This window comes from Streptopelia decaocto (assembly GCF_964273445.1).
Source record: "Streptopelia decaocto genome assembly, chromosome: 3".
Classification (NCBI taxonomy): domain Eukaryota; kingdom Metazoa; phylum Chordata; class Aves; order Columbiformes; family Columbidae; genus Streptopelia; species Streptopelia decaocto.
In genome coordinates, this window is record NC_138656.1 from 2701848 (window position 1) to 2715875 (window position 14028).

Below are 14028 nucleotides of genomic sequence, written 5' to 3' on the forward strand. Positions count from 1 at the left end.
AGAAATCCAGTTTCTTTTCTAGCTCCTACATTAACTTTCTGCACCATGGTCAGTAAGAATCCATTTGATCCAGGTGTAACCTTTGCCTGTTATGGCTGAACGTTGTGATGTCCTGAGTGTGCTTTGAAAGCCGCAGTGGGGTTCTGCCGCTCCTGCGTTCTTTAATCATAAATGAAAGCAGTCTCAAGGCATGTAAGGTCAGTGAAAGTAGTGTTTAGTTTAATTTCTGCCTCCCTCATCTTTTCAGTCTTCACTGAATTATCCCAGATCTCATAAGAAAACATCGGTTAGTGGTCATTAATCCTCTACATACTTAGTGTTTGTTTACCTTTTTTAAGGATGCTGGGGACTGGATGAAATCAGGCTTGCGGTAGCATTTGCTGTTTAGTGTCAGACATTTATTCCAGCAACTGCCCTGAAAGAAAAATATGTATTCTACATCTGGTGGAAGTTAAGGAATTTCTCCCTACCTCCAGGAGCCTGAAGTCGAGATTTTTCTTTTTTTAAAAATAAAAAGCAGAACATATGACACTCCTCTCTCTTACTTACTCGTAGCTGATGACAAGTGTGGGAAAATAGAATTTTTAATTGTTGCTTCAACAGGTATTCGACTGTTTAGTCAGGTCTTACAAGCTATCTCCTAGTAGCAAAGCGCATGGGATATGCTCCTGAGAGCATCCTCCAGGTTAGCTTCCAATACACTCCTGATTGAAACTCACATATTCCTACAGGCGCACCTTGGGAATCCCAAAGTGATTTTGTTGTTTGTGTAGTCCCTACAGTGTGATGCCAAGTCAAGACAAGCAGTTGGATCCAGGACAGAGAGTATTAGGTAAGGCTTTCCCTTCAACAGTGCATTAAGGGCAAAATCACAGCTCTGTGCCAACATTTAGCAGGTCCTTGTATATCTGACTAGTCTGCAGACCCCAGGTTTCTGTAGCTCAAAATGCCCATAATAATGTTTAGAAAATTACGAAAACTACAGCATTTGGGACTCTCTGCCACTGCTGAGGGAATTCCAGGTTCCGTATATTTCACATAGCGATTGACAATACTTGGATGGAACTATTCCAGATGCTTGCTACTTTAAAGAATATATGCACTCTTTTTCATAACGGAGAAAGATATTTTCCAGAAGGTGGTAGAAAACATTGTGGAAGCATCAGGCCTCAGGGAACACACTGTGGTAGGAATAAAATTGAAACTACTGAGAAGTATTATGAAAAATGTGGAGGGGTGGAGGCAGCCGAGGAATTGTGACAGCACCCAACATTGCCAGCAAATAAAGCACCCAGGGCTGGGTCCACCATCAGCTGGGTTGTGTCTGAGAGGGTAAAGAGGAAGAATTTGTGCCCGTTCACCAGCACTGGCTTGCCTTACATATTTGTGTTGACCTGATGGCAATTGAAGGAGTGTAGAGAACGGAGTTGAGACTCTTGACCTGCCAACACCGGCTTTTGCAACTTGACTCTGCTTGTTTAAGGTCTGTGATCTGCAGTTGAGCCGTTCTTCTCCCATTGAGGAGAAGTGAAAAATCTTTCGTGTGTCACATAGACGAACAAGCAAGGTTATCTCAGTGTGGAAACGTAGGGATTCTAACACAGAAATACCTTGTTTTCAGCCCAGATTGGGATGAACGTTTAAATACTGAAATTACATTGTGTACTGTGGTTTTCAAGTGCTAGTGAATATCTGAAGCGTGCTAATATATAACGTGGTAAAAGGTTGCTGATTTTTGTGTGATTTGTTGGGAAAACTCTTGGGAATATGAGAAAAAGTTCTCACTGAACTTGCAAAAGCCAGAATACATGTGGGTACACAACAAAGTCCTTGTTGTGCTTACTGGTGTACAGAAACATAGTTTATAGTACCTGTATATTTTTATTCTCCTTGGGGTGACAAACAAATTTATGTACATATGTATTTTCCATCAGAAGTTTAGAGTTGACAGCACAATGTGCTAGTTGTTGAGGTGTTCAAGAGGGGTGTTTTTTAACAAGAATCTCAATGAAACTTGGGATAGGTACCAAACTTGTGCATCGATTTTTTCATATTTTCTTTTTCTCCACCTCTACTTCAGCCTGTCAGATGAACATTTGTTCACAGGGCTCTCCCGGGGCTGTTGGTCGCACTTGTTTCCTCACGCCGCGCTGCCGGGCGCCATTTTGTGTGCTGCGAGGCTGAGGGGCGGGGCTGAGGGAACCGTCCAGAACCGGCGGGGACCGGCTGTGACCAGCGGGGGGCGCTCGCCGCTCCTCACAGCGCAGGCGCCACCCGGGGCTCTGCGGAGGAGAGTGAGCGTAAAGATAGAAAACTAATCCAAAAGAAACGTGTGGAAAACGAAGGTGAGCAACACATAAACGAGTGGTAATATTTCAGCTGCAGAAGCTGTGAAAAGCAACGGAAAGCAAGCGGGTGGGCAAACAGTGAGGAACGTGGGGCCTGGGGCAGCAGGACAGAAACCTGGGCTGAGGAGAAAGGGTTTGGTAAAGGGGGCTGGAAGGACCTGGGGGGACAAACTGAAGGCACTCATTATATATATAAAAGTAAGGGTATGTTTTTAGTAACTGTATTGATAGTTTGTATATTTCTGGTGTTACCAGCACAAGGAAGGTGGGATTTTGGCCACTATGTGCATGAGGAAAATAAATGTGTAAATGGCTGAAGTGTGCTAAAGGAACTCTTAATTTCTGCAAGGATGAGAAGGCCATGCTGTATGGGTGTGTTTCTGCACAGAGATTATTGCTTTTTGGAGCTCATAGGAGCACTGACTTTGGACAGAAGCTGTAAACTCTAGTGGATTTTCTATGAGCATGGAAGAGGCTCAGTTTACCTATAATTGTAAGGATTCCATCAAATATATCCTCATGAACAAAGGCTTTATCTCTTAGATCAACTCAGTTTGTAAATACCATCATACAGCAAGTAAGCTAAAATACTTACCTCAAAGTATCCGTATTTTCTTATTCTGCACTAAATTTCCTTTAATGCTGGATATCATAAATTTTGCAAGTGTATGATAGATATTTGGCTCCATCTCTAATACCTTTAAAGACTAAAAACATTTTAATTACTCAAATTGTTAATTAATATGTGATTCATGCCACTATAACAAGATATATCAGCAACACTCCTAGAATCAATCAAGTGAAGGTTACTGTTTTATTTAGGAGCAAATTAAATATTCTGTGTTTTAATTAAAAACTTTGTGCTATATCTAAAATATCTACATTGCTTTTATCATTCTATAGTTCTATTTTTAATATTCCAATTTATTTAATCATGTGAATTAATTTTGATCAAAAATTGTCATTGAAGTTAAGCAACTATAAGGAAGGAAAGTTTACAGCTGCTAATAGCTTCAGGTTTAGGAATGAGCAGCAATCACGTAAAAGAATCAACTATTAAAATAAAAGATCCTTTCATTTACAATCAGAATAGAAAGACTTGAGTTTTCAGAGTTGCTTGTGTGGAAACATACGTAAATTTTGTAAAGGAGGACCAAGAGTACAGAAATGAAGCAGAAGAGTGGTAAAATATAATTTAGTGTGAACTTAGGAGTGGAAAACAGGATGCTAATGCTTCTTCTCAGTTTGGCTTCTGAATAATGGAATAAAGAAGTTATTTGTACGGATGTTACCGTCTGCTCCTTCTAAACTCTGCAGAGAAGCATCTCTTGGGTTCTTTTCCTCAGATATGAAATGTGATGTGAGGTTATACTCAGCCCTGTGTGCATGTAGGGGTGTTTCTATACGTACGCATGGTCAATGCCCACCAATTCACACATTCATTTTCGTAAATCTAGATGCAAGGTTGAAATTGGTTAGCAATATTAACCAGGAAATGTAAGTCTGTGTGGATAATTACCGGAATACTTCGAACCAGATGACCCTCTTGTACATGCAGATGTTGACTTTCAGTGACTTTGTGCCTCCTTGTTGTATCTATGTATTTAGAGACAATACAACTGCTTTTTTTTGGTTTGTTTTTTTCAGATGTCCAACGCACAGGTGTGGGTCTCGTGTCTGTCACCAAATGGTATGTCACATATTATTCCACAGGCCAACTCATGGCACCAGTGTTCTGTTTTCAGTGGCAATTCTGGAAATTGCATTTACTCAGACTGTCTTTCTAGCTAGTCAAGTCTTATTCAGACCTAATTAAAGAGGTCTGTGTATGAGAAGGCTGTGAGTGATTATTGGGTGCGTATTTTTGTTTCCACTCTGGTACTACTAGTGGCATCAATCCAAGCAGCAGGATTGGGGATGGACAGAGAGTAGGAAAGAGCAGATGGAAGAGAGAAGAACTACAGAAAATGAACACATGTGGGGAAACATACTATGTCTGGGGCCCCAGAAATTTACATGAAAGTTCAGGGAATGTGGCATATATTTGTTTATTTTCCATTGTTATTTTGGTAACACAAAAGTAGTTAAGGTGAATCCTTTGATCTTTGTTGTATTTATTTCTGTGCCTTCTGCAAATTTCTTATACCTTTGCTTTCTGTCCATTTCCAACTTGGCAGAAATATGTGGGGGTCATAGAGGGGGGAAGGAGTGTGAAATTGATCTTGTTTTGATACATTGTTGTGCTTTGAGACATTGTTGCTAAAATGTTGCAACATTGTTTCCTACGGAATCACCACACTTAAATACCTGATTTGGTAACATAAATACCTAATTGTTTCACGGTCCTGGGGTTTATTGGTTACACATGGTATGTTGCTTCATGCCACAACAAAAAGCTCTCTGTAGTGAGCATGTAAGAGTTCCCTACCTGTTTTTTTGTTTTTAATTTGAGCGATGGCAGTCAGATGTACTAAAGCACAATCCACTAGGTGTTTAAACCTTTATATATCTTAGAAACTGCCCCTGCTGCAGTCATTCTCCAGCATTTCATTCTTGGTGTGAGCTGGGAAGAGAAAGCTTCCCCTATCGATCTCTGTTCAACCGCAGTGATTTCATCCTCCATCCCACCCGAGGAAGCTCTGTGGATGCTGGATGTTGCTAGACCTCAGTTTAGTGCCTGATGCTGTAGCATAATGGATGTTAACATCATGTCCATCCTCCACTCTAGAGCCTTTGGGTTGTGCTTTCCATCATTGAAACAGCAGCAGCTCATATAATATTTTGCAAGTTTCTCCTGAAAATACAAGAGTACATTTTGCAGGTCATGGTCTTTCAAGTTGAATTCAGCCTCTAAAATTTGCAAGGAATATTTTGTACAAAGATGGCTTTGTGAAGCAAAGGTCCAGGTCTAAACATCTTTCCTGAAATTTTGTATTTAAATCACATTGGTGGCCATTGTATTTGAATTTGTTATGGCTAGTACCCATTAACAGGACTGCTGAAAGTTTTGGCCATTTTGGCTCATTAGCTTAAATCATTTCAAAGAAATGAAAATACATATTGAAGAAAAGCGTGACCAAACAACAAATAAATATTTTTTGCAGTGAAAACTTACCTTTGAACCTGTCATTAACAGTATATCTTTAAAAGCTGTATTTTTTCTGATGTGTCAGGCTTTTACAGGAATGACTGTGTTTTGCCACTCAGTGTTGTGCATGAAAGACCAAAGTGTTTGTCTTTTCCTTACACCTCTGAGGTGCCCAAAGCCCATCCGTAGTTCAGTGTCACCTGAGAGAACCGGAGATGACTTTTTGCAGAAGTCAATAGAACTTGTGCCATTGACTTTGCAGATCCAGTGCTTTACCCAAGCAGTTTGCCTAGTGATTTTTAGTATTGATGTTCTGTGACAAAAGTTATACTTTTATAGAAACATGCTTTCTCCAGTGATGGACGTAACCCAGCAGTTTAAGTGGCTTGACTATATCAATTTATTCCAGAAAAAAAACTTCTAAAAGGTAGTCTTAAGTGCTTTAGCTGAAAGCTGGTCACATTGTCTACTTTCTTCGTTCTGCGGTCTTTTTAAGTAACATACACAGGATACGATATGTAATAAAGGACAAACAATCCTGTGTTCAGAGGCTGTATTTGTTTAGTGAACCTGAGAATTTCCAAGATAAAAGAAACAAATATTTATTTGGTAAGTGACATGAGAAGGAAGGGTTTGACGAGGTGCAGTTTTGGTACAGCCAAATTGTAATGCTATTAAACAAGTTATACCAAGATCTGTCTGTTGTCAAGTGAAAATAAGATGGGTTGAACTCAAAGGAGTGACAGAAAAACCTCTTCATGCTTCAACAGAGCAATGTTTGAAGTAATGGTGAATAGTTTTGTGCAGTTATTTGACTTTTGTGTGGGAGAGAGACAAGAAGAACAAAAAGCTTGCTATAATGTGTCATAGTGTCCTGTTTATCTGTTCATTTGTTTCTAAACTTCCAAACAACCACCTTAGTTAAATGATCTGATGACTCAGATTGCATATGTAAGCTGTAAAAGGAGACTCTGTGTGGAAGCTGTCTCACAAAAAGGGCTTGAAATGCAGGGTTACATTGCAAGGAATTATTAAAGACTAGTATTTATTGAATGGTATATTAAATCTATGTATTTTTTTTTATTTCTATTTAGAAGATAGATATGTATATATATGTGTATATATACATATATTTGTCCTTTGGACAAGTGATTGAAGACCTTAGGCAGCCCCAACATTACTAATGACAACTGGATGTATTCAGAAGCCCAGAAGTGGAGTCCAAAAGACTTTCAGATACTGTTTTTCTTGGATGGATGTTAAAAACCTTTAAGTTTGGGGAGGATTCCTATGAGAAAGCACCTTTAAACTGAGAAAGGTCAATTTCTTTGACAGCCAAGACAGAAGGTTTCAGAGGGGTTACTGTGATCCAAAACTTGAATTATGTATGTCAGTCCTTAGGGTGTATCTTTTAAAATGGGAGTGACTAGGGCTGGAAACCTGGTGGGATGGTGGCTGTTCATTTCCAAATGCAAGTAGGATATTACATTTAAAACCCATGTTGGAAGAAAGCTAAGGTTACAAAGTTAAGCGCTCTGAAGGCAAGAAATGCCACAATTAAGGCTGCTGAAACCTCTGAGTTATTCACTGGACATTTTCAAATGTCTGTATCAATTTAAGTGGGGATCCCTGTGCCCACAGCCACATGTGCCAGTTTACTTTTGATTCGCACTCTGTTTCACAGCAAATAAGGCAAGGATGCAGCTAGAAGGAATGCCAAGGGTATTGTCTGCGCTTCAGCCTGAGCTCTTGCTTTAAGGTGATGGAAAGCAGAGGCTCCCTGCTCTCAGTCCCTGAACCCGGGCACAAAGGGAGAAGAGCCCAATGGGGCACACACAGAGTAGGCTGAATCCTCAGGGAATTTTATTTATGCCAAGTCTAGAGCTCCATTGAAAAGGAGTCTTTTTCTTTTTTTGTCTTTAGAGACAACAAAAGACAAAAATTCTGATCTCACAGTGATTTCCCTGCCAGCATTTAAGTCAGTGTTTCAATGCACGAAGGCGTATTTCTCAGTGAAAGGCAGGTGGGGTTCCGAGAGGCTTTTGATTTAATTTGTAATGTCAACATTTTATCTTTAACATCATTTGCAAAATAACACTTCTGTTTTTGCTTAAACTTTACCAAACAGTTGGTTTTGAGGCTATTTTGGCCCGAATTATTGAAGTCTGTCGAAGTTATAAGCACCTTAAGTGAAGAGTCCTGCAAAAGAAAATGTGTGACCAGCTAAACTGTTGCATATCTGTCAAACACGTCTCATTTGCTGTACTGCAATGACAAAGTTTGCATGTAGAAGTTACAGAGCACTTTTCATGCTGAATCTATCCTTCGTTTATACTTTCACTCCGATTAAGGACTTACTCTCTGACTGCTGGAATGCCAGTGATTGAAGACCCCAGTTAATTTACATGCTCTCCAGCATCCTTGGTCTGTTTTTATTTCAGTATTCAGATCACAGGAAACCATTTATAGGATGTAGTAGCTTTCACACAGAGTTGCAGCCAACTATTTTCCAAAGGTTTTGAATGCTAGAAAACAAGTCTTACCAAATTCATGAGCTCAATATTCTTCACCTGTCAGTCAACAGAGAGGGGCAAAATCACATCCCTGAACGAAATAAGTTTCTTTCTAATGTCCTCATTGACTGCTTCTCTTGAAAGTTTCCAGTGAGGAGGTCCATGAGCATTTTTATAAATTAATTTCTGCTGTTAAATGCCTGCATAATTTAATTTGCTTGTTCAGTTTCATTGTGATAATGTTCACCATGTGCAGGACGCTTCCAAAATTAACAGCAATATTGTCTGTCTGCTAAGGATTTGAGCAGAAGTAATTCACTTTATTGGAGAAAATAGACAAAGAGCTTGATGTAAATGTAAAAAATGTGCTTTTATTTGAAAATACGTATTTGCTAAAATTAGCTGAGATCTTGACTTGTTTTCAAGGAGCTGCATATACTTTGGGCAAGCATATCTATGGTAGGTTGGTGGGAAAGCTAATAAACACATTTTATACTTCAAAACCGAGAATGTAAAAAGCTGTACTGTTGAACTCAGTAATTTTCTTCTTGATTCAAAACAAACAAACCCAGCCCAAAGCTTCTAAAACCTAATGCAAGATTTCCTTGCATGTAGCACAGCAAAATCCTAATGGCTTACTTCCTATGGTTTCCTTTCATAATGCAGGAGACAACTGAAATAAATCCTTGACAAGAAATTATACCTCTGACTAACTGTGAACACAGACTGTCTCTTGAAATGTTAAAATTCAGCTGATCTGTTAAATAATAGTTATTAGGAGGTGAACTTCTGTTTGTGCTGTTGGAGTTCTCTCGTATCAGTATTCATTATAAAGCTTTGGAAAGGTATTTTCTAGGAAAAATGAAAAATTCCATGTTGATAATTGTGAAACTCCCTTCTCTATTATTTTGGCTTAGATCCTCCTCCTCCCACTTGAAAATTCTTGGGCCCAGCATAATTGTTTGAGTTTTCATTCCTGTCACATTGAGGCCCAAAGAGGAGCCAATTGTGTGCACTGCTATTGGTAATCAAAGTGGATAACACTCTCTTTTCACAGGATTTTTTTCTTGGGGTATTTAATCCTATATTCAGTGAGGAAGAACACTGGAGGAGGGTTTCTTTTAGTATTTTTTCTCTCTCTAGATATCCTGAGGTCAGAATATTCCAGTTACAGTCTTTATGGTCATAAAAGACCATGAACTTTGAACAGAAGACTCTTGTGGGGGCTAGTACAGAAATATAAATGGCAGAAGCTAAAAGGGTTGATTGTCTTTGCTGGAAATATATACTTTTTGGAACACTGGAGTGGAAGTAAAGACAAATGAACATCCTTATGGTGTAATCACCAGGTTGAAAAATCAGGTGACTTTAGTACTCAAACTCCCTGTTAGCACAGTGAGTTTTTATGTTCTTTATATCTTCGTTGGTGGATGAGTCAATGTTTAAATGCTCATTTATCATTTACTATATAAAAGAAAAGCTATTACCTGAAACTCATTTTTACAGTTGCAGGCAAACCGAAATAATCATTTTCAAGGACCTAAAGCTGTTTCTTGAAGAATGTCATCATTTTCTTCTTATTTTACTTACCACTTACACTGGTATATGAGGTACCTTCAAGAGCCGTACCTTGCAAAACTTGGCTGCAGATATTGCCAGCCACCGTACCTGTACAAACTGGGCTGAAGAAACTCCGTTTCAGCAAACTACATTCATCTTGCAGACAGGACAAAAGAAGCACTTTAAAGGCACAGCTCACGCTGAACACTCTGCTGCTCGCTCTGTGCTGACCTGTAACAGCCCTGCCCAGAGAAGGGATTTTAGGAGTTGAGGGTAAAGTCCCTGCTTTGCTGTAGAACTGCACTTGCTTGTGCCCATCCAGAGGGGAGGTGCTGTGAGGTTGCTGTTCTCTGCTTTTAATGCCGAGAACATCTTTGAGTAAATGAACTGTCTGTCTGGAGTGGTAGAGTAGTACTCTTCATTTTCTGGAGAGAGTCCAGCACAGGGCAATGTAGATGATGGAGTGGAGCATCTCCTGTGTGAGGAAAGGCTGAGGGAGCTGGGGCTCTTGGGCTTGCAGAAGAGGAGACTGAGGGGTGACCTTATTAATGGTTATAAATATATAAAGGGTGAGTGTCAGGAGGATGGAGCCAGGCTCTTCTCGGTGACAACCAATGGTAGGACAAGGGGTAATGGGTTCAAACTGGACCACAAGAGGTTCCACTTAAATTTGAGAAGAAACTTGTTCCTGGTGAGGGTGCCAGAGCCTGGCCCAGGCTGCCCAGGGAGGTTGTGGAGTCTCCTGCTCTGGAGACATTCAAACCCACCTGGACACCTTCCTGTGTAACCTCATCTGGGTGTTCCTGCTCTGGCTGGGGGGACTGGACTGGATGAGTTTTTGAGGTCCCTTCCAATCTCTGACATTTTGTGATTTTGCATCATAATTTGATGACTATCCTACTAGATCGTGTTTAATTTTTGTGTGTGTCATCTTCTTAATTTGTGTCGTCTTCTCCATTCTCTTAGTCCACATGTTTGCAGGTTATGTATATTCTGCATCCACAAGTTTCTACCCGCTGATGTTTCTTAGGACTCCTGTTCTGAGACGCACCGGTACTAAGCGTTTTGTGTTACCGCTGGGGAAAGGCACAACTTTGCATGTCTAATTGCACTGGAATATTCTGTCAGAGCCATTACATTGCACTGAGACTGTACCTCTTCATATACTGGGATTATATAGGGGGAAAAAAAAGTGGTGTAGACAATACTGTACATTTACCTTTGTTAGCTTAACCTTGCATATCTTTTAGTTTTCATTCCCCCAGTGCCACCACTCTCTGCCACCCCTTTGTGCCTCATTCTTTATCTCACCAAATGGCCGAAGAAGGGAAATGAGGTGATTAGCTGAGGCAACTAAGTGGTGAGACCAACAGCAGTGTCTCTACAGGAAATTATACCACTCATACAATTGCAGATTGCTGGGGGTTTTGCTGTTCACTTGTAGTTGCCGGCACGCTGCCGCTGACATAAACTCACATTATGCTGTCTCTGCATCTTCTATGGCTCCCTTTTGGTTGTTGGTGAATAGGCTTAGTCTGTCTCTTTTATTTGCTCGCAGAAAGGTGAGGTCCTATATGCAGAAGACCTGTTCTCCCTTAATCCCACTTTAAATCTAGGTTGGAACAAAGCTGTTATAGGTGTTAATTTACAACAATGTCTAATTGTTAAAATTATCTTGTTAGGATGACGCACGACAATAAAAATAAGATCTTTTAAACTCACCCATAACTGCTGCAGATCTTGCAATTTGTAAGTACCAGAAGGCTGTAATTTACTTAAGTACTTGTACATTCATTTTATAAAAATCTGTAGGTCCTTTTTAAAATCAAATGTACTTTTTATGGTGTAATATTTTGAGGCTAGAATGGTGAGAATTGAACTATTTTATCTGTAATGTAATAGAAAGGCATGATCTCTTTTCTTGGGGAAAACTGGAGGTTTTCTATGAATTCTAGCAGGAGTGCATTTGATTTTTAGCTCATGAAGTCAATATTGAGACAAAGCACATATTAGAAAAAAGATAATTACCTGATTCTGAAAGAGAGACACCCATTTATTTTCCCTTTTCCAGATAGTCATCTTTTTTTATGTTTGTGTGTGCTAGTTCTCCAAGTGACTGAGAAGTCATCAATATTTGCACTATAAGAGAATATTGTAAGTAAAATGGTTACAGGTTTTGCTTGTTACTTTGCTGAGTGATCAGTTAACTACAGCTTCTTTGTGTTTTTGATAGTTACAGCAGAAAGTCTCAACAGTTTAACATGACAAAAGATGCAGTATTGGTAATAAGTGTGTTCATTACATACTAATTAAAAGATGCACTAGCAGTGATGGACTGTCACCCAGAACCCCCATGTTCTATCTGTCTCTATTTAAAAATTGTATGTTAGGAACATTCTTTTGTACACAGCATCAGGCAGGTGAAAGATGTTAGTGGTAATGCATTCCTAACCTGTTGTGTCATTTTAACAAATTGCTTTCTCAGTCATGTGGTCATACTTAAGTCTTATGGTTTATTAGCTGATTTGATTGGAAAAAAAAAAAAAAAAATAGGTCTTATATTCTTACATGGTGATTTGTCCTGTATTATTTAGTACTACCTATGGTAAGGGAATCAAAGTTGGTGAACAGCTGCAGGCTCTCAGACTTTCAGGGCAGGTAGATTTGCTCAGTCCACGAAGATTACACCCAAAAGGCATTGATTTTACTTTCTCATTCTCTCTTTTTTTTCATCTTTCCTGCCTCCCCTTCTTGTGATTCTTGGGCTGATTCTGACAGGTTGGGAAAGGCAACACTGAACTTAAAAGTAACATGAAATGGTTAGTACCGCTCAAGAGGTAGTCAGAACTTGTCAGGATCGGTTCTACACACCTCTGCCCTGGAAAAGAATTATAAGGTAGACTAGTTTTGTCTTGTAAAGCTTTTTCTGCCTGACTTGTCCAGTTAATTTCAATGTTAGGAGTGCCCATTTCCACCTGCTTCTCAGAAAACAAATTTTGCATTCGCACGGGTCATCTTCAGCTTACACAGAAAACAGGTGTTTCAGTACTGTGCTTAGAATCTGAGTGTGTCATTGTTTGAGGTTTTTTGCCAGAGCTCTTTGTACATAGGGACTTTGGTTTTAGCATCAGGGAACTATATTGCTCAGAGGCAAGAGTACACTGCCATGAACGCCTTTTGAAACAAGGGGAAAAAAAAAACCAAACCAACAAACCAGATAATTTGTTTCCCACTTGAGAAGAAATCAGCATTTGTATATGTAGAGGAAGTTCTTTAAGTAGGTATATGAACTGCCTGGTAACATCTCAGAATCTATATGTCTACAGATAAATAGCAGTCAAAGGTATTTCCACTACTTCTCTATTCTGTGAAGGCCACACAGTATAAAAACTGTTTTCACCACTGAAGAAAACAATTGACTACTATGAATACTGGCTTTTATATGCACGCTTTCATATGGGCCCACTGGATAATAATTAAATTAAGGTCTCTGGCTCTTCCTAAGGTTGAGCTTGTGAATATCTAAAGATCTGATTGATCAGAGAAGTTCAGGTTAACTGTAAAATTGATCAAAAAGCAGGCAAAGAACAACGGCTCAGCCGAGCAGTACTGCTAAGTGATAAACCAACGGCTGAAGAATGTGACTGGAATGATGCTGTAAAAGGCTGTTTTCATTTCAATGTATTTAGCATGGGACTGTCATTTAATTGTGTTGTAATTGTTTCCGTTTGACAGGGAGTTGAAGAATGACATGTCACATGCATTTGTATCTGTTGCATTTCTCTTCGCATAGTGAGAGAAGGATATAAAATGGGATCAAAAACCAGCGGAGTCTTTGTTACTAATTGGACACATTGCTCACTGGTTTTGTTCTGTAGAGTGTACTGGGCTTTCAAGTTAAGTGGCTGATTATGTGACTTTGCATGGTGGTGAGCAGTTCTCACTCACACAAGGAACCTTTCCTCCGTGGGCCATTTCTGTCAGATACTGAACACAAATAACTTCCCTCAAAATTAAAATCAGCTGTTGGAGTAAACACATAAATATTTCTTTGATGGAACGAGGATTTTCACCTCCTGATACTTCTGCCATGTGACTGCGGCTGGGAATAAACAGCCGTATCACCCCCTTAGTTAATAATGCAATGCACCTTTTGTAAATGTGTAAGCAAGGAACGGTGTCTTCAACCTGTAATTTGGAGACTACCCATCTGTCGCGAGAGAAGACAAGCAGCAACGTCTTCTTATGTTAATTCTGGATGCAGGTTCCGTGGCTTCCATGGCGTTATGGAAAAGAGGTTTGACTGACTCAGTATCCTAAGCTGTGCATTAAGCTTCACACTGATATAATCAATTTTACTATTAGCTTAGTTGTGTTCAGGGTGGGAAAAGGGCGGAAGGTGAAATTTAGGTTTCATCCTCTAAGGTTTGAAGCACTCTGACCTTCATCCAGCAAAGCACTTAAGCAAATGAGCAACTACATATGCTTGATGTTAAACACATCATCAAATCTTCTGCTG

At 39.6% G+C, this 14028-nt stretch overlaps 1 protein-coding gene across 1 annotated transcript in view; it reads left to right on the plus strand.

Annotated features, from left to right (window-relative positions):
- LOC309437568 (uncharacterized protein) overlaps positions 1–14028 on the plus strand; it is a gene marked incomplete at its 3' end in the record, with an annotated part of 279930 nt that overhangs the window by 150117 nt on the left and 115785 nt on the right. Inside the window, exon 4 of the mRNA XM_082048111.1 lies at positions 3996–4038. Coding sequence (XP_081904237.1) covers positions 3996–4038 — 43 coding nt within the window. The remainder of the gene's footprint in view (positions 1–3995; positions 4039–14028) is intronic.